General features: G+C 42.9%; 1 protein-coding gene across 1 annotated transcript in view; it reads right to left on the bottom strand.

Moving 5' to 3' along the window:
- Positions 1-21,521, bottom strand: part of LOC141777748 (receptor-type tyrosine-protein phosphatase N2-like) — a 284,709-nt gene that overhangs the window by 41,395 nt on the left and 221,793 nt on the right. Inside the window, exons 14-16 of the mRNA XM_074652276.1 lie at positions 19,787-19,984; positions 6,630-6,777; positions 3,198-3,271 (exon numbers count right to left, since the gene is read on the bottom strand). Of these exons, the coding sequence (XP_074508377.1) occupies positions 3,198-3,271; positions 6,630-6,777; positions 19,787-19,984 (420 nt within the window). The remainder of the gene's footprint in view (positions 1-3,197; positions 3,272-6,629; positions 6,778-19,786; positions 19,985-21,521) is intronic.

Raw genomic sequence — 21,521 nt, 5'->3', positions numbered from 1 at the left:
CTTGTACTTGGTCTGAAAAAAGTGGTATCGGTGCATCCCTATCAGATTTCATCCAACAACTGTACCTTGCAGATTTGTTTTCTGAGTAAATGTGAAGCAAGAACCGGATCAACGTGATTGCATCCCTTCTCGTCATATTTTGCAGCTTGGGCAGCATTTTGCATCGTATCTTGACCCAGAAGGTTTGCGTGTGGTTAACATTGTCAAACGGTGGCGTTTAGGATTAAGCAACAAAACTTAGGGTTAGAAAAAACATCACGGTTTGGTTTAAAATAAGTACGCTTGTAATGTCATTTCAGTTACGGACGTAAAGTCATGTGACTCAGTGATGTAGTGTCACGTGACTCCCCTGAGTAAAAGTCCTGCACTTGTTTGACCCAGCCACCAACCTGACCCCCTGGGAGTGAGACCAGGCTGACCAGATGGTAGTGTTGCAGAATCAGTCATCATTTTCAATCTAGTCCTGGTTCACCTTCTTCATATTCAAAATGCAGTAGTTCTCATTGCTTGCTTTCTTTTCTGAGGTCCAAGTGAGATGTTGCGTTGGAGGAGCTTATGTGAACCCCTGACAGAAAGCTGAAGTGGTGGAAGTTTCAGTCCTGGCTGATCAAACCATGCCCAGTTCAGAAGGTATAGGGACCAAACTAAAGGACTCCCCCTGATCGTCCATGTTGAGAATGATAACCTAGCCCCATAAAACAAACAATCATCACCTAAAACACCCTCCGTAGCTTGCTGGTTGGCTCAGCCTCAAGCTGCTGAGCTCAATTAAATCTCAGTGGGAGCTTTCTAGAAATATCTAATGAGAAACTGAGCATGTAGCATTTAGGATGGCTTTAATTATGCACTTTGGCTAATTCATGTTACCCTTACTTGAGCTAGCACAGACAACAACATCTGGTTGATTAAATGACAACTGTTCATCCAGTTTTTGAGGTTTTTAGTACACAGCTGTACTGCTTTAAAGGCCTCAGCCAAATGGTAGTGAAGTGGTCCAACCTCTCAGATGATCTTACTTTTTTACATCTGGGTATGTGAGACTTTTTTTTAACTCTACACAAAACTACAAATCCCAATGTGTAAGGCATGTTGGCAGCACCTGACTGAGGTCTGAGGGAGAGAACTGTCTGTCCGGCGACTCACAGGGGATTACAATCAGTAAGATCAACCAGCAGAATCAGCAGATCACCACCCGTTGGACTGTAGTTCTTCATTGGCAGCTTCCATTACTCACATTTTATCATTTTAACCTTACATTTGTCTTAATTATGGATAAAAAAGTCTAGCATTGCATCATTTTCAGGGATGTTCTTCTGCAACCTGTTCTCACTCCTAACTCATCAAATACCATTGTTTGGCCCTCAGCATTGGAAAACCGACGCACAGAGGCAACCTTTTAGTAACAGTATGTGATGAACTGGGCTTTCAACCAACTCCAATGTAAACCCACCCGCGGCGTTATTCGACGGTTGGAGCAAGTGACGTAGTATAGGTGAAAGTCCGCTCAGGGTTGGTGGGAGGGGTGGATGAGTAAAACAAACACGCTCCATTTCTGGAATCGCGCCACCACGCTACCAGAATGCATTGCACAGCTGCTCACATAGACAATGAATGGGAAGCGTGGAAAGGACGGAGCCTGTGGACACGTACCATAACTTCCTGTGATTCTTGTGTTTATGAATGGATGACAGTAGAACTAACCAGCAGGAATTATTAAATGGTAAATGGACTTGCATTTATATAGCTCTTTTCTAGCCTTCCAACCACTCAAAGCGGTCAGCATTCACCCATTCATTCATACACTGATGCCAACTTTGCACCTTAGCAATCAGGATCTAATCTAAATACTCATTCACACACCGATGGCTCAGCAATCGGGAGCAGTTTGGGGTTAAGTGTCTTGCTCAAGGACACATCGACATGTGACCCGGAGCAGCCGGGGATCGAACCACCGACCTTCCGATTGGTGGACAACCTGCTCTACCCTCTGAGCCACAGCCGCCCTATTAGCTGCATACTTGCTAATAACAAGATAGGAGTAAGATCCCAAACATCTTGTCTTTGCTCGTCTTCTTTACATCAAAGTGTGGGCGAGGGGAAAACTAATTGTCAACAGAGGAGGTTCCTTAAATAACCTCAGTGTACATTCACATACATTCATTCTTTAGTGTGTGTGTGTGTGTGCGTGTGTGTGCGTGTGTGTGCGTGGGAGGAGAGGTGAGAATGTATGCACGATGTTCATGTTAGAGTGTGTGCTTTTTGGTGTCTGTGTGGGTGTCTGCGCTGCATGTTCTATGTCATCTGTAAGTGTGTGTCTATGTATAATATGGGTGTGGGTGAGCAGGCATGCTTGTGTGTGTGTGTAAGTGAGTGTGCACATCTCAGTGTCTGTGCAAGCTTGTCTCAAAGTGTGTTTAAGTGTGTGTTTCTTTGTGCAAGCGTGGGTACATGCGTTGCAGCTGTTTTTGCATTTGTGGCATTTGACGAGGCTGCTCCTTTGTTCCTGTATAGTTGTGATTCCTCCTCACTCTCTCGCACGCATGCACGCACGTACACACGCACGAACGCACACACACACTCAGCCACTTCTTGGTGTGATGCCCAGATTTGAAATGCATAGCGTTTCTGTTGCTTTTAATGGAATACCACTGTTTCTGCCTCGGGGAAACGTAAACCTACTATTCCAACACTGGTTTCCAAATTGATACACTCACTTACTGAATTCACATTGCTCTTTCTTCCCCCCTTCTCCTTCCTACGGGCTGTTTTGCTGCTTAAATCTGCACCGCGCCAAGGAAAGGCCTCGACAAGTCGAGCGCACCGCAACAGTAAACACAAACTAGTGTCAGATTAGCATAACCCAAGGTCAAAAACAATCATTTCCCAAGACCCCACAGATCAATTTTGTTTTCCACAAACGAGAAGCGAGCCGAGAGCCGCGCGCATGTCCTTTCCCACGACTTCCCCGAGCGAACGCTCGCCCGGGGTGTTTGCTGTAAAACAATCATTAATATTCATGGTGCAGAACATACACACACTAGTGCGGGGCTGTCGCTGAAGCTAAGCAAGCGTTGCATCAAAATTTATATTGTACAACGGTAGGCTGCCTTTGTTCCTGCGGAGCCCCATGGGGACTGTGGGAGCCTGGCATAGCGGCGGTGTGAAGCACAGAGTTAGAATGCAGAGGAGGTACTTACGATCGGGCTGGCATTGATGTAATCAGAATTGCCTTGGCTGTTCTCCACCTTCAAGGTGATTCTGGAGTGATCATCTGGAACACAAATAGAGGATTTCAGTGCATTTTGTCTTTGTAATTCAAGTGCTCAGTGGCCATATTACATGCATTGCAATTAGATATTCTTTGCATATCTGTTGAATATGCAGGATTTTCACTATTGCCTTGATGTAAATGTCCACAAGCAGCTAAGTAAGAATGTTTCCATGACCCAAAGAGTTATGTCAAGGTTGTTTTCAGCTCAAAATGGTTTCATATAAGGAATTAAAAATCACCAAGTGACTTGTTTGAGAAATCTCCAGAGGTTTTTTGATTTTCCTCAGACAATTGATCAATAAAGATCCCTAACTTTCACTGTCTTAAAGGCACCTCTAACAATTCAACACTCACCAATTAGTAAAATAATGGCGTGGGAGATAAGGATTAAGTTCTGAAACTCTGGGTGCAATGGTGGGCCCATCTTTACAAAGTCATGTTGTTTGGGTTAGGTTAGGCAACAACTCCCCCTTAGCGTTCTGAAGTGGTGTTATTGTTGGCGCCGCTGTCACAAAGACAACCAGATCTGATCTAACGGAATATAGTAGTGTAAGGCAGGCTTCTCGTTGTCTTAACTTTAAACTTACTTGTTACTTAATTAAACTACTGTAGGGCTGTGGGTAAAGCAAGAGCACGGGGAGAGCTCCGTCTGTGCAACAGGATCCACTTTAATGTCTCAACTCAAGCGTAGGACAATTGAACACACATAACCAAAAGGTGGCACATCACTTCTTACTTCATATCACTCCGCCAATCTTAATCATCACTCACTTTACAAGCACGTAAGGTGCACCATATTATATAGTTCCAGATCTAACTTAAGGAGCAGAATACAATATGTATACTGTATAAAATAAATCTAATCTTACAGTAGGCTTCAGTTTCACCACGGCTCAATTCAGAAAGGCCACTGCAAGAAAATGTGTTCTTTGTTTAAATGATCACATGGACAATGAATCATAGATGTTGGTTTCTGGCTGCTAATGTTGGCGTTAGTGTTAGCTAGCATAGCTAGCAGCCAGAAAAAAAAATAGATGTTTGGTTTTTTTTGCTCCAGAAACAAATGTAGCTGTTTGTGGCCGGTCCTGGCTTCCTCGTAGCTCCTGATTTGTTTTCTGGCTACTAGCGTTAGCAACATGGCTACCGCTAGCAGCCTGGCTACTGTCCAAAGCAAGACACAACCGTAACTAATTTGAACTAGAAACTCCAATCTCAGCTCTATAATAAAGGAGAGTAAAACACCCCCGGTGTTTCTGTTATTTATATTTTTCCAGGAGGGCGGCCCTCAGGCCTTCATTTTCCCAGGAGATGGTGAGCCGGTTGCAGACACAATTGCACGGTGAAAGCAAGGCTTATAGGGAACAAATCTAAAAAACAACGTGTCTATTGCCACTTTAACTGACAGGATTTCATTTAAAGTCTTATGGAGATCCAAACGCTTTAAAAAAATACCAATTTGTCAGGCTGAAGATTTGGAGAAATGTGTATAGAATGATGCACAAAACATCTTTCACTCAGTTTAAACATCAGTTAGGTTGAAAGAAGAGTTGGAACAAGGTGAAATACAATATAATGTATATGTGTGATGATGTCAGACGACGGGAGGAAAGTGTTTTTCTATATTTAAAGACATTTTGGGTAAATTGAAGCAAAAATTCAAGAGTCTGGGAGTTTCATTGAATGTGTAGCTGTTCACTGTTCACAGTATGCAGTGAGTGTATTTTTGAGTTGGATTTTAGCTTCGGGACGATCTGCCCTCCATCCTCCCTGGTCCACTGAAATTTTTAGGAGTGGCACATTTTCCTATTTTGTACCTTTTTTCACTTACGGGCAGAACTCTCAAGTCTGCAGTGATAGTGGCAAAACAGTTCTGAACTCTTTTTTTTTTTTCACGGAGAAGCCAGTGGTGCTTCAAATAGGAAGCACAATTTATTCCTGACAAACTGCTTTCCCTGCTGACAACCTGGATTTCATTAAGCCCGGGCGGTGGAGAGAATGGAACAGCACTTTTTTTTTCGATGGGCTATTTCCACAGAAGCTTAGAAATTTTAATCATTGATGAGGTCGGTGCAGGAGAGCTTTAATAGAAAACTAATTTACAACCCTTCTGCTCACTGCATCTGCTCCTGGTTTCTGATAATAGAGGCCGGGCTCAGACTATACGGGGAGTGTTGTGAGAGTAATGCTACAGTACCATGTTTGGAACGCTGACATCAGGAGGTGTATTTTGGTTCCACTTAGAAATTAAGGGTTGTCTGCCCTCCGTGAATAAAAGGGAGATAATGTTGTATTTCCTTTACGTGTTTCGTCTCCTGCTACATGTGGGGCTCTTTAGTGTTGAACGTGCCAACAGCAAATACCTCCACGATACCAAAAAATGAAGAAGTAAATTACAGGTTGACGGTTAAATAAAATCTCCCGTACATTATACTGACAATAACACTGATTTGGTACCAGGAATCTCATTAACGGCACATTGATTTACAGCATCGTTCACTGAAGAACACATGGTCCGAGTTTTTGCAAATATGAAAACCTATGGCAACAACTGAAATGTAGATCATGTGGCCCCTAAGGAGCAGTATCAGTGTTCTTGCAATTTCCTATTGATTGCTGATTTTGCAGTGTTGACAGTATGACCACTCAAAGGCTGGAAATAGGGGGTCTTTAGGGGAGACAGCAGTTCAGCAGTAGATGTCACATGACATGGTGTACATCATCTGAAAGCTGGGAACCTGAAGATTAATTTCAGGTGCTGCTCAGCACTGTGTGTCAATTTGTTTTAGTCCTAAATAAAAATAATTGATTAATTAATTAATTTAAATAAATTGTGAAAATGTATAAGGGCTTAAAACATTAGATAAAGGTATATGATGGTCATCCCCATGCTCTATTATGTCTCATAAGTTGTTGCAGTAATGTTTGGGTTGTTATCATTTGTTACACAGATTTGGTGCTAAATTTAACCTTTTTTTTATCACTCGAGATTAAAATGTTCAGAAAATCCCTCTAAAGTACAACATTAGGACACCAAGACCTTGAGGAACACCATGGAAAAAAACATGCTGTTATTTGGTATCAAAAGCTTTTGACATTTGGAGATTTCTGTAAGAATTAAATTTTTCGGCGATTGGATGGCGAGCACTTCCTGTTCTGGAAACTGCTCAGAAACCCCCTTATTGGTTATATACCCAGGAAAGCCACACATTTACAACTTCTGTGGCCCCAAAGCATGTTGCATCAGGTCTAAAACAGCAGTCAGAGGATGTGGCAATGAAAATCCGCCCCTAAAATCAACACCTCATGCAAGCAGCAGTCGTATTAATGGTGGATATTGAAGCAGTAGCTCATTGCTTACATGCCACGACAGCAGCGGAGCGGTTCTTCTTGGCGTTGCCATCCTTCATGCCAACGGTGCAGGCGTTGGGTTCTGCCTGATAGGCACGCAGCGCCTCCCACTCCTTCTCCAGGCGGTCCTTGTTCTTCATGTGATCCTCCATGTAGGACTGAAGGAGGAGAGAGAAGAAGAGAAGAGAGGAGGTGAGGAAATCAGCTGGAGTTACAGCAAAGGGTTGTACATATAGAATCCTACACCGGTTTCATTACCAACATATATTGGTATAAGCGCTGTCAATCGATCAAAATAACACAGAAACCCCCACAGGTACTGCATGTGATTACCCAAAACTGCATGTGATTATCATAAAGTGGGCATGTCTGTAAAGGGGAGACTTGTGGGTACCCATAGAACCCATTCCCATTCACTGATCTGGAGGTCAGAGGACAAAGGACCCCTTTGAAAATGGCCATGCCAGTTTTTCCTCGTCAAAATGTAGCTTAAGTTTGGAGCGTTATTTAACTTCCTTTGTGACAGGCTAGTATGACATGGTTGGTACCAATGGGTTCATTATTATTTAATAGTTAATGCATTAAATAAATTAGTGTTATTAACGCGTTATTAACTTTGACAGCCCCTAATCGGTATACGTTCATTATTGGGGTTCCTTTTATTTGGATTCATCTTTCTATTGATCTAAAGCTGTCTTTATCTTCCTGAAGCACCAGATGGACAGGCTTTACCCCTTAAGGAAGAGGCTTTCAATTGGTTTGTCAATCACTAAATTCCACATACTAGCCTGTGATTTTGACTTCAAGATAACAAGCTTTCCTAAACTGTATGACAGGCTGTTTGTCTGAATCTCAGAGCAGCAGCAGATGGACGGTCAGGTTATTTTGTCAGTCAAAGAAAAATAAATTCATACTAGTGCTCTTTCCTGTGACTGCCAAACAACTTCTCACTCACTGTCTTGACCTATGTGGTAAATCCCAGCCATCTGGTGCTTCACGTAAAAAGAAGACAAATATAAACCTGTTTAAAACACCAGAAGGACGGAGTTTACGGCATCACTTGACTTTACAAGAAATTCAAGATATTATATGGTGATCCTTAAAAATTCTGGCACTCGTTAGAGACTCTATCAGAATTATGAGCCTCTGGTCTTTGTAAACTTTATCACGCTCTTTGGATCATCCTGTGTGGCGACTCTCCTCCCTCTGCTTCTCCGTGAAGAATCGTTTGGAAATACTATTAAACTGTGTTTGAGTGCTTTCCTCATTTCATTATTTGCACTGAAGCCATCTTAATCAGAGTGTGTATCAGTCTAATCTATTAAAGCTCTGTTTAAATGTTTCAGCCTGACCAATACCTACCATACAATATTCATAATTAAGGAAGACAATGTGACTTGGCTTGGCACATAACACCATGCTTGTTGTCCATGGTGGCCAGTGTAACTTTGTTTTTTAGCACAGCCTTGAAAATCAGCGGCCCGTGCGCACAAAATATGGATGGTAGAACCGTTTTGTAATGGATGAGGGACTGAAATGAGCTGGTGTGGTTCTTTAAATGGCTTCGGCGATGATTTATGATGGCAGTTACAAATGGGGCTGATGTTAATCAGAATTAGCTTCCCAAAAAAAGGCCTAATGGCTTTCTGCTAAAATGAGAGGATTTGTTAAAAATGGAAGGCAGCGCGCAGCCAGACGTCCGGCCGCTGGAAGATAACGGGAAAGTGTCCTGATCAAATGCAGATATGTGATTTTATCACACGTGTGTGCTTGTACACTCAACAAACTCTACAAACACGTAGCAGGTCAGGTTTGTTGTGCGTTAGCGAGCTTAACAGGCTCAGCGGGATTCACCTCTTCACGGCTACATTATGTATAGCTGAAAACACACACACACACACACACACACACACACACACACACACACACACACACACACACACACACACACACACACACACACACACACACACACACACAGCGTGTAACACCAGCCTTTCCTTGTTGTAGTATCAGCTCTCCATTATATTTTCTTCAGAGCTGCTAAAAGCAGCAATGATGTAACAGGAAGCCGCAAGCTGCGACCCTCCACCTGCACACAGACGCTTATCAACACCAGGAGGTCTGGATCCTTCGAAAGACACACACACACACACACACACACACACACACACACACACACACACACATACACACAAAGAAAATGTACAAACACACATCTAAAGCACGATCCACACACAAAGGTTTCTATAAAGGTCACATACACAAAAACAGAGTCCGCCCACGTACGCTCACACATATACACTGCAAACACGCACACAAAAAGCAAACACACTTGCTCACACAGTTCTATATAAGTCGCACAAAATACAGACAGAGAAACACGACAAGCACACACTTATATACAGATACGCGGCTACGATAAGCGCACACAAAACCCATCCATTCAAAGTGCACCTACACACACACACACATATGTACAAACAACGTGCATACATAATCACACAAACACATGACCTACAAACATTCAGATTCAAAGATGCATAGAGAAGACACACACTGTCCTACATCAGATGCCCCCCCCCTCCACCCTCCACCCCCTGCCCTCTCTCTCCCTCTCTAAAGCCACAGTAATAGGGTTTTGTGGCTGTGTAAAGGGATTACTGCAATCCAATCAGGAGGTGCTGAGATCACCATGTGCCGACCAAACACTGAATAATCCCCTTACTGCGGGGGGGCTTACAGCTGCCAAAGGTGCTCAATAAAAAAAAAAAACCCTATGCAATAAGACTCTGCCCGAGCCGCCATTGTGGCTCTGACGCACCGTCCCTGAGCACCTGTAGGAAACAGCAGTGTGAAAGCCAAGGCCGCATGGGAGGTGATGTAATGCAGCGGCCATTTTGGTTGGACAGCAACTAAAGGGGGAAGAGGGGACACTCAGCAGGGAGGGGAGTCCGCTGGTGGAAAGTAACCAAGCAGAAATATCAAGTGTTGTTTAAGTACCTCTACATGTCAGAGGGAAATACTCTACTTTTTACTTCAGTACATTTATTATACAGCTAAAGTAAGTAAGTTAGGGATGCACCGATTTTTTCAGACCGAGTACAAGTTCTTACATTTGGGTACTCGCCGATACCGAGTACCGATACGAGTACTTCTCTGTGCCAAAAGACCCTCGTTAACAGCCAGCTGGAGGGTGTGAGCGACACACGGCAGGCTGGGGAGTCCCGCATATGAGGCGATGCGCCGCGACCGGCTCTAGGTCGGCTTGGAAAGTCTTGGGGCGAAGCTTTACAGCGCTCCACGCCCGGACCTCGCCGCACCGTGACGGGGTTACCTGCTCCTGGTGCGACTGTCGACCGGGGCGGACTGTCCTCAGTGCGCCCCAACCGCGTTGTGCCGCGGCCCATGTAAAAGGCGCCAGAGGTCTGCGGCAATGTCAGCAACCCACCCGACCCGTCTTGAAACACGGACCAAGGAGTCTAACGTACGCACGAGTCAGAGGGTGCAAGCAAAACCCTGTGGCGCAATGAAAGAGAGGGCTGGCGTCCGCCGGCTTAGGTGGGATCGCGGGCCAGCGGGGTCGGCCGCACCACCGGCCCGTCTCGCCCGCACCGTCGGGGAGGTGGAGCGTGATGACCCAAAAGATGGTGACGAGAGGTTAACGTCGCACTGCTGTAAAGTGGTATCAGTGCCATTGTATCGCAGTCGTTTTGCGAGTACGAGTACTAGTACATACTGGTATCGATATCAGTGCATCCCTAAAGTAAGTGTGTACAGATGTCACTCCTTTCACTTGACGCGACTGCCGCAGCAGTAAAGGTGCCCTGCGCTGGCGGGAAATGGAGGGTGGACTTATATTTCATCAGCTGATTCCAGCACCTGCTGCACCACCAACCACCAGGTGACACATGTGAGCAGTCCTGACTGAACAGTACAGTGAGTGAACCCAGCTACTGCGTCAAAGCCGATCCCTGCACTACAGCTCCTCACCCAGTGCACTAACTATTTCAATGTAGCAGAATGGAGCTTCATGTGGAGGCAACCTTTTTCTCCTAAAAATGACTTTCCCATGCAACTATTTTAAATAATGGATTTTATCTCCACTGAGTGGAACGGAGAGATTTCCACACATCGGATCAGTATCACGTTAAACAACGTATTCTCATACAACGCTTCGTATGATATCTTACGAAAAGTTATTCCTCATTTTTCGTGTGTTTTCCTGCAGCGTCAATTTCAGCTCCAGTCTTTTCAAAATATATTTCACAGGAAACAACTTAGTTAGTATTAAGCAACAACACCACTTAGTTAGGATTAGGAAAAGATCGACTTGCTTAGGTTTAGGCAAGAAAACTACTAAGTTAGGGTTAGAAAAAGATTGTGGTTAAGTTACGCTAAACCGGAGTGGTGTAACTTGAGTATGTAATTTCCATGACAAAAACTACTTAGTTACGTTCAGGATAAAGTCGTGGTTTGGGTTAAAATAACACTGGAATAGCCGTAACTTAAGTACTGAAGTCACGTGACAAATAAATCAACGTTGACTTCTGGTTTCACATGAGACACGCATGCCGGTCTCCTGGGCAGAAGTGCAGTGTTTTTTGACCCAGTCATCCATCCCGACCATCACCCTACACTACTACTACGTTGATTACATACAAATTGATTTTGTGAGATATATACGAATTACAGTGCATTACTTATCGTAGGTATAGCTACGAACGGACTGCAGTATAACATGAAAAGTATATCGCTAACAAGATATTTTCACGTCATTACGACATACAAACGTATCACGTTAGGCCTATTCTATTAAGATTAAATACATTATTCTAATATAATCCATTATTATATAGTAAAGTACCCAACAGCTCTTCATTGATCAGCTTCAACATGACAATGCTGATTTTTTTGTTAATGCGTCAGTAATAATAATTCAGTGATAACTTTTATGATGAAATTACTTTGAAAACTCTTCTTAGGGAATGTGTCACTTTAACATACATAAGACAGGGGGATACAAATCTAATTGAAATCTATGGTGTTTGGAGTACATTAGCTTTTGATGGCCAATACTATTGAATTTAAATTTAAGCTTCCAATTGCCAACATTTTGTCATGGTATTTAATATATTAACATGTGAAACATTTCAAGCCTAAAATCCATAAAAGTATCCAGTGTTTCCCAAAGAAATTCATTCCTGTAATACTACATTTGTGCTATTTTTTTTTTTTCGATCAAAAGCATCAGCATCACTTGCATTTGCACTGCATCAATTCCGGCTTTCCATTTTATGAATTCTACAACAAATCAATCATTAATCAATCATCATCAATCAATCCGCACCCATCCATCCATCATATCAGAGGCTGCTGTCTTATTTTTAGTTACAGATGACATCATCCTGGTACATGAGTGTACCTCCTCCTCAGCTCACCACATTACAGTGATTTAACATCCATTTCCTGAAGCCCGCTCCTCCTTTAGCCATCGCCCTGTGTGACCTCTCAACTCTACGGATCACACCGCAGCCGGCCCGCTGGTGAGCTACGAAAACCACAACCACAACACATTCCCAGCTCAGTTAATCTGGATGGAGGCCCTCGCTGCAGTATAATCTATAACACTTACTTGGCCAGCAACAAAAGACAAGATAATGTGCTTTATATATAGAGTCGACTAATCCTCTTAAGACACAAGCATAGAGGATGTTGGGGGAGGAGGAGGAGGTGGTGGTGGTGTGGGCGGGCGCTCGGTCCCAGTCACATGGGACCAAGTAATACATTAACTTAGATAAGATGGTGAAAGCTGTTTCTCCTCATATTTAAATCAGTGGGTGGATGATGACATGGAATTTGCTCGGGGTTTACGAGAGGCAATTAATTTTTTGGGAGGGTTGGTGGGCGAGGTGGGGCGCCGCAGCTCATCAGCCATCACGTTATTCCTTTCTGCGACGCCCGTGATTTGTATTAATCGTTCAACAGTTGCCTCACTCCAGTGCGTGGCAGGGCGTTAGATGAAATATTTGCTTTTCCATGGCGGCGCTGCGCTCATCTTGCTTCGTGATGGATTTGGTCTCTCGCTGTGACGGCATAAAAAAAAAAAAATCCCCTCAGCTCTGAGTTTCCCCCCCAAACAAGACGACTGGGTCCCGGTTTCGTTGCCATGGAACTATGCTCGGTCTCTAGTTGACATCATGATGTGAATCTGAAATGAGCTCTTTTGCAAGTGTGAATATTTTTTTGTAAAACCAAGAGCTAGAACTGCAAGAAAAGAAGCTATGAGCAGTGACAAATACGCATTGTTTAAAATTATGGAAAGAGAAATGACAGACAGAGAGGAAGGAGAGGAGGTAGGAGGAAAAGTTCATAGAAAAATAGGACACAATTTTGTATTGCTCATGAAAGAGCAATACAAAGAAACATAAAGAGTTGAAAGGTAGAAAAAGGGGGATGAGTAAACATTGAAGGGAAGAAAGAAAATTACGCAATTAAGAAACAGAAAGGACGTAGTAGAAGATGATGAGCAAACAGGAAACTGCAGAAAATGACAAAAGAAAACATTAAATCAGCGACGAGATGCAGGAAAACGAATGAATGAAAGATGGAGGATGGATGAAAAGAGGATAGTGTCGGCAAATCCATAAAACCTTTACTAAAGAGGATGTTTGGTGGGCGGTAAAAGACATTAAATTGCAATTTCCCAGATTGTCACTGTTATGGGAAAACCTCATAACTCACATTTCTTTCTTTCTTTCCATCTTTTAACTTCAGCTGATGGTTTATATGCCCTTCTGTGGGCTGACAAAACAATGTGACCTTCTGAAAGGCTCCCAAAACCCAGCGGACATGCATAGTAAACCTGAAGAAGCTGACATTTTGGAGATACATGGTTTCCACATGACAATGGCATTATGTAACTCTCCCTCTGCTGTCTATTGTGGGAGGACAAAGACGGTCTGGACCAATCAGAGCTGCAGTTTGCTTGGCTGTGTGTGTGTGTGGAGCTGTCCGTGGTGCTGAAACACACTTCCAGCTCCGTGTGTGTGCGTTACTGAATCACAGCTCTCGTGCCACACTTTCACTTTCCTTCATTGCTACAATTCAAAAAGAAAGAATGAAAGCTCACAGCTTCATCACATTAACTAAGAATCACACATTATCACTTTCTGTGTGAATGAGCATCCTGTGACTGACAAATGTCCTCACTGCTCATTCCTGTTTATGTCCTCCATGGAATAAAAACGCACAGTTAAACACGCCGTCAACAGGCACCTAATGTGCATTTGGACAGGTTTCATAGGTATAAAACATTGGAGTTGTTGTTTTAGGGTAGACCAGGGCTTTGCAACCTGCGGCTCCGGAGCCACATGCGGCTCTTTAGCCCCTCTCCAGTGGCTCCCTGTGGATTTAAAAAAATAAATTAATGGAAATGAATAACGATTATTTTTTAACATTTTTATTTATCATTCTTGTAGGTCTACGGTGATTCCTACATAGCCTATACACCGAATAATTTTGTTTTAAATTATTTCAGTCAACCAAAACGCGCGTCATCTACAGCCTGGTGCCTTATCCTCTAATTTTGCCCAACCTCAGTAGCTCAATAGACTAGCTATGGATTCTAAATCCCCCCAAAAAAGAAAAGTCTCAGAGGAAAATAGAGAATTTAATAGTGCATGGACGGATTCGCCAACAAAAAAAGTAATTGAAAGACATTTCCAGAACAAGCACACTGGATTTGCTGAAAAGCCAGCAGCAGCAGCTTCCAGCCAAGTGTCCTGAGATGTTTCTTCAATGTCCTGCCTCTCATTTGCACTTATAGGCCCTCACTGCATTAGACTTAATAGGCTGTGTTACCTTCATCACAATGCTCAAATGTTTTACGGCACCAGACAGATTTTTTAAAATTTTATTTGGCCTAAAATGTCTCTTTTGATAGTAAAGGTTGCTGATCCCTGGGGTAGACTATGTTTATAATCCAGTTAGTAGAGGTCCAGTGTGTAGGATCTGGTGGTATCTAGCGCTGAGGTGAGGAGATTGCAACCAACTGAAGCCTCTCCTGTGTGCCAAGCGTGTTGGAGAGCTACAGTGGCTGACGCAAATACGCAACTGTCGCAACTGTCCCTCTCTAGAGCTTTGGTTTGTCCGTTCTGGGCTACTGTAGAGACATGGTGGAGCAACATGGAGGATTCCGTGGAGAGGCGACCCGCTCCCTATGTAGATATAAACGGCTCATTCCAAGGCAACGAAAACACAATTCTTCTTCTCAGGTTATTATAAACTAAAGAAAACATAGTTAATAATATTATATTCCATTTCTGCCAATAGATCCCCCTAAATGTTACAAACTGGTCCTTTAAATGGAAACTGTGATAGACTCCTTCCTCTCATTAGCCTCTCTGCTGAGTCACTGGATGTAGCAGAACAAGACCATAGCAGACATTTTCTTCATGTACAATTGGATCACATTATCCTGTAATGATTTGGCCTTTTAATGCAGCTACAGTCGGACGTGAATCTCCCCCTTTCTCATATTGATCGTAATCACCGACATAGCAAATCAAACATTGCTCCGAGGCTCTAAAGGCTTCTCACTTTCCGTGTCTCCCTCCCTCCCTCTCCCTACATACAGTATACACTTACATCTATCTCAATCTAAATCTATACTGCACATCTTTACACAACACTGATACTGGGGTCAAATTCAGCACATCACATCCAGACTTGGATTGGTTCAACAAGTCTTCACACCAGAACAACAGAATAGGTTGTCAGTGCCTTCAGGAACTGTTTCATTTGAACCATTGCCATGCAGGATCTTTCCCTAACCATAACCATACCGTTTTACAATGTGCAGATGTTGTAGAGAGTGATCATCTTAGACATACTGGCATTTAACTATAAAAGACAGGGTTTGGAAGAGTCGTCCAATATCAATGTAGCAACATGGAACCTGAAGTGCTCAACTTCTGTCAAAGTCAGGAACCTATACCCAAGAGGCATTGCAGAACCATAACAACGTCCTTTGAGGAAGGAGTCATTATTTGCAGATTGTTTAAAGCGTTTAAACTAGGGCTGTCAAAGTTAACGCTAACGTTAATTTCTTTAAGGCATTAATTCAACTTGCGATGTTTAGGTTGTAGCGGGCTAGGTTTTAAGCTAGTATGAAGATACTGGCATCATATGAAACTAAAAAACCTAAGGAATCCACTGGCATCATGTCATGTCATACTTGTAACGAAGGAGGCTAAATAACGCTCCAAAGTTACTACTACTAAGTTTTGGTGAGGAACTGACAGCTGTTGTTGCCTGTTGGGCTCCAGTTTGCCATGTTATGATTTGGGCATATTTCTTATGCTAAATGCAGTACCTGTGAGGGTTTCTGGACAATATCTGTCATTGTTTCGTGTTGTTAATTGATGCATACATATGCATAAAGGCACCGATAAGAATATTAAATACCTGACAAATCTCCATTTAATGTACATTTTGAAAAATGTGCAATTAATTTGAGATTAATCGTGATTGAATATTTTAATCGATTGACAGCCCTAATTTGAACATTCGAACGACTGATAATGTCAATGGCAAGGATAGTCTCCCAGGACCAGCAAATATGCCAGAAATCCTACAAACAGATTTGTGACATGTACGAGTGATTTAAGAGCGTTTGTAGCATTCATCGGTTTTCTCATACCTCATACTTTTCTCCCAGGTAAGACTGAAATGCACATGTGATCCAGACCTGTCATACGGCCCATGTACAGGTCGTCTACTTTTTTCTCCATAGAGGAAAACAACATGTTTAATTTAAAGGTTATATAATGCCTTAATTTGAATGAATTGGGGGTTTAAATATGACACCAAAATTGACTATATAACAAAAATAACCTTAGTGCAAAATCAATATACTTATCATCATTATCATTATCAAGCTTTACGTTTAATATTTTCTTTTTGGTCCTCTGAAACCACTGCTGATGCTACATTCCAGGCATCGGGCTGAAACAAGCAACTTAGTTTATACAGTTCAGAAGGTTTGTTGAATCTGACGTAAGAGATGTAGGATAGGAAGATGAAAAGTTTCTGGCATGAGGCTCATTGTGTATGTTGAGTGGAAAAAGAACTTTGAAGTTGAATTGTGTGGATTTTATCACCATTCAAGTGGATATTCATCACCATCACCTACACAACATCTTACTAATCATCACGGCCACATCAGATGCACTTGGTCTCCATCCTCCCCTCACACCATTTAGTCTCTATATTATAACTAATTCAATAATCACCCTGACTAGACGGTGGCCCACACACCAAATGAATACTTAACAAAACATGAGCAACACTTCATTTCATCCCTCTTATCTCTCAAGTGATGCCACCTCTGCTGAGACGGCTTCATCTGGAGAAGACAAAGCAAACGTACTTGAAGAACTTCAGACCTCGCCGTCTCCAAAACTCAAATCTATTTTCATTCACATGTGACCGTGGCGCATCAAAAGCATGCATCGCATCAAAAGCATGCATCGCATCCTACTGTGGGTGCGTTTGCCAAAGAAACACTTTAGCTAGGATTGTGCGTTCGTGTAAAACAACAGAGCCGCTCTCTGCGGTGGCATGGGGCTGCGGAGGGAGTTGTTTCTCCTGAACACAACTCTGGTGCAAATCTCAGGGGTAATTAGTATCTTTGTGCCTATTGAGCACATCAAAAAAGCCCGCTCTGTCACATCTCACTGGCAGCTTCATAATGCATTGGAGGGAGGGAGGGAGGGAGAGAGAGAGGCTGAGGTGGGGGTGGGTGGTTGGGTGGAGGAGGAGGTGGTGCTGTAGGTGGTGGGTGGTTGAAGTGAATAGCTATATGTCGCAATTACGACAGCGCTCTGCAAAATGCGACCGAGGTTCAATAGAGATTTTTCCTCTGCAGAATAGAAGAGGGTAAGAAGCCTGTCTATAGAAACTGTGGGTGTAATGAGATGTACAGAAACAAAAAAAAAGACACAGAGGGAGAGAAAGATGAGAGAGAGAGTGAGATGGGAGAGAAAATAGAAATGTGTGTGCGAGAGAGAGAAAAGAGTGCTATATGCAGACGAGACAGAGACATGGAAGAAAAACCACTGGTTTTGAAAGAGATAAATGGTTTTAAGGGGTAAGAGAAGTAGGAGATGGGATGTTTGGGATAAAAGGGAAATAAAGGAAGCGTAGAAAAACTGTGGTAGCTGTTTGGAAAGAAAGACAACCGACCACAAAGGTAAAAAACACTGTAGAAATGTTAGGGCAAGAATATTACAGTGATTTTTCTTCTTGCAACATCCCCATTAGAAGTGAAATAAAGCTCACATTGAAATATCAGTATTTAGTAAAACACTGAGGGATGAACTCAACCTGATAATCTGACTGAATTCCTCTCATTTAATTATTCAGTCTGACCTCATTTTCATGTAAGAACATTTCTGTTTGGGAATAGACATTTAGTAGAGAGTGACATATTCATCCCACCAATGTCATTTTAAATCAACACAGAAGCTGAAGTAATGGAGCCTGGGTTATCTTCATGTTTTTCCTCGATGTTCAAAGAAATAAGTTGATTTAAGAGTTGCTGCATCATCTTATCCGTGCTAATCGATACGTTTTGTGGCCATTTTTGTGACGATTTTTCATGGATGCAGCAATTTTTCTGCCTGTAGAACACAACAATTGCAGCCCCATTCTTAAGGGGATGGTTTGGATGTTTTGAAGTGAGGTTGTATGAGGTGTTTATCTATAGTCAGTGTATTACCTACAGTAGATGGCGATGGGGGCGCCGCAGTTTGTAGTACTAGCACGGGAGCAAAGCAATGTACTGCTGTGGAAGGGGGCAGCAACAAAACGGATTTTAAACACCTAAAAAAATCAATATCAGTTTAAGTGTATGCTATATTAGGTATTGTTTTCACCGGCGTTGGTTTGTTGGTTTGTCTGTCTGTCTGTCTGTTAGCAGGATTACTCCAAAAGTTTGCAATGGATTTGAATGACATTTTTTGGAGGGGTGGGGTGTGGCACAATGAACAATGGTGGCGATCCGGATCATGATCTGGATTCAGGAATCTTTTTAAGAATTCCGATTAGCCTGAGCATTAAGACCACAGGGTATAACACATGCGCAGTGTGACTGATGACGTATGACCCCGTCTCCTTCCTCCTTCTGAGAGCAGAGAGATACGTGTGTGGATGTGTGTGCGGGAGCTGCTGGCCGTCCGCGGTGAGAAAGAAAAAAGCGGTAGATGACGGGATGAGAGACAACGTAGTGTAACGTTATACAGACATAACAAGGCTGCTGAATGAGAGAGGCATCCGCCGATACGTTACACAGAAACACACCGTGTTAATAATAAGCCGACCACCTCACGGTACCGCCAGCTGTGAGCTGTGATCTGTTTTTAAAGGCGGAGGTCTGTGCTCTCCGAGTGCTATTCTAGTTTAGAATATTTTCCGATGGGGAACTGAACTGAAAGTGAAACTTATCTTTACTGTTTTTGTTAACGGAGTCTGGTGGCTTTGAAGACAGCATAAGTACCTCATACAACCCCACTTCAAATGATCTGAACTACCCCTTTAATAGTGCCTCCACAGCTCGGATTGGTGCTGTTGTTTTCCAACAGGAGAAATTAGCATCAATGAGCTCAACACAAGACGAATAGCTGAAAAAGAAGTTAAGAGTTTGTTCTCTTAGACCTTCACTAACGAAACCCTTCCTTCAGAAGGTACTTTCCTTCTCTAGTATTCCATAAATTCTTGTTCAGAATTTCAGTCAGCCACTTTCAACAACTCTGGATGTGCAATATGGGAAGTGGGTGGATTCGATTTACAAATTACCATCAGTCCCACTGATTCAGTCAGCACAAAAAAACACATTTGAAACCATTAGTCATCTCAGAATTTTGTGCAAAATTGAAAGACAGCTATCGATCCTCCTCCAAGACCCTGAATGTATCCTTGAAATCCACCAGTTACAAGTCGTCTGACGTCAACACATCATGCTCATTTAAACTGATGTCCTTGGTGATTTAGCAGAGTCACATCCTCATTATTGACTATTAGAATATTTACAGTCAGTGTACAGGAGCAGGACTCTCACTACCACCGTTCGGTGTGATGATTTTAACAAAGCGACAGGAAACTCACCAGTATCATGTGACCGGTGGAGATGTCCATGTTGGAGTGGGCGGGCTCTTCGCTCCAGGAGGAGAGGCTGCTCCGTGCCGAGGGGCTGACGGCTTGACCGCCGTCGCTGAACTGAGAAGACACGCTGTTGATCCTGGAGGAGATGGGCTCCGGACGCTCAGACGGAGGTTTGACCGCCATGCGCTGCCGACAGAGCTCCTGCAGGAAGGAAAGGCGGAGACAGATGAGTCATTGTTGTCATGCAGTTAGGGACTTTGTAGTGTCGTAACATAGTATTAGTATGTAGTAGTAGTAGTATAACTAAAAGACATTTGGTGGTCATTTGAAGTAACATGACAGAATCAAACCCCTCATAGTAGACACCGTTGCCTTGCTCTACCCCGCAACCTTCAAAAAGGAATGAAACAGTTAAACCTGGCGGTGTTCACAGTGAATGTTCTTAGTCAGGCTCAGATCAGCCTCAGATGTGTTGCGACTGCCTCGGGTGACCCTGTTTCACTTTGATGAACGGAGGGTGAGAAGTATCAACTGCTTTTATGTGGAGAGTTGATGGGTTGTATTTTTACTCTGTATGTTGCTATGCTGCAAATCCCACCATTATGTGTTCACCTTCACTTTCTGACAGCATCATTATTTGTCTGCAACCAGAGAATATTTATTTTTGTAAGAAAAAAAAACTTGCAAGGGTGCATTTTGCATGACTTTGGCTCGAGGAAAAGTCATGGAGAGACATCGCAATTCTTCAAATTTAAAACGCCACCATCAATGAAAAGCTAGGCAAATAAAACGTCAAATCATCTCTGCAAGTGTAGCATTGACAATGTTTTACTGCTCATGCAACGAGCTTCATTAGTTCTACTGACTGATGGGAAGTCACAGGCTTTTAAACCTCTGTGGGACATTCCAGCCAATTAGACTGTTGTCAGGCATATTAAATAGGCGTTATCGGCCTCTGTAAGTGCCATAGATGTGTTTTTTCCCTAAACTTAGCTAAGTTGTTTTGTTGTCTAAACCTAAAGAAGTTGGAGTTCTGTTGCCTAAACCTAACGCATTCACTTTTACAACGTAGTAGACATAGTAGGCCTATATTGACCCACATCTACGGTACTTATAGTGACCGATAACATCTATTTAATGACCTGAATCGGGTGGACATTGAACTCACACATAAGTAGCTAAGGCTGGGTCATCCAGGTCACATGGTCATCATGTGACAGTCAGACTTACATGATTTAAGGTGTGATTTGTTGTAAAACCACCTTTGATGGATAATAAAAAACATAAAGCCACAACAAAACCACAATCGTAAGAGTAAAGGTAGCAGAACCAAAAACGTAGCTAGTTGAAATCCTGCAGACTGGTTGCAAACATCTGGGCAGAAGTGGTGAATGAGTACAACTTTTCTACCACAAAGCACTTCACCTCCAACTGCTGTTATACTGGCCTGCTTTCAGGATGAACAGCATGCATGCTCAGCAAACCCTGGATAAATACAAACTTTAGAAAAAGTTTTTGGGCTAAGTATGCCAGTCAGTGTCTCAGCAGCAAATACAATGTCTTCATTCAGACTCCTGAGCAACTGTCATTTTCTGTCTGCTGGATATGTGACCACAATGAAATGGTGACACCATGTTGAGATATCCCTCCACGCCTTCCCTCCACAGCTCCCAGCAGGAACGTCAGTGAGTGAATGACTGCCTCTTCATACCGGAGACAAGACAATTACAAAGACAAT

Source organism: Sebastes fasciatus, chromosome 11 (assembly GCF_043250625.1).
Source record: "Sebastes fasciatus isolate fSebFas1 chromosome 11, fSebFas1.pri, whole genome shotgun sequence".
In the NCBI taxonomy this organism is placed as follows: Eukaryota; Metazoa; Chordata; class Actinopteri; order Perciformes; family Sebastidae; genus Sebastes; species Sebastes fasciatus.
Note: the sequence above shows the minus strand (reverse complement) of the source record. Positions and strands in the feature narration are given on the sequence as shown.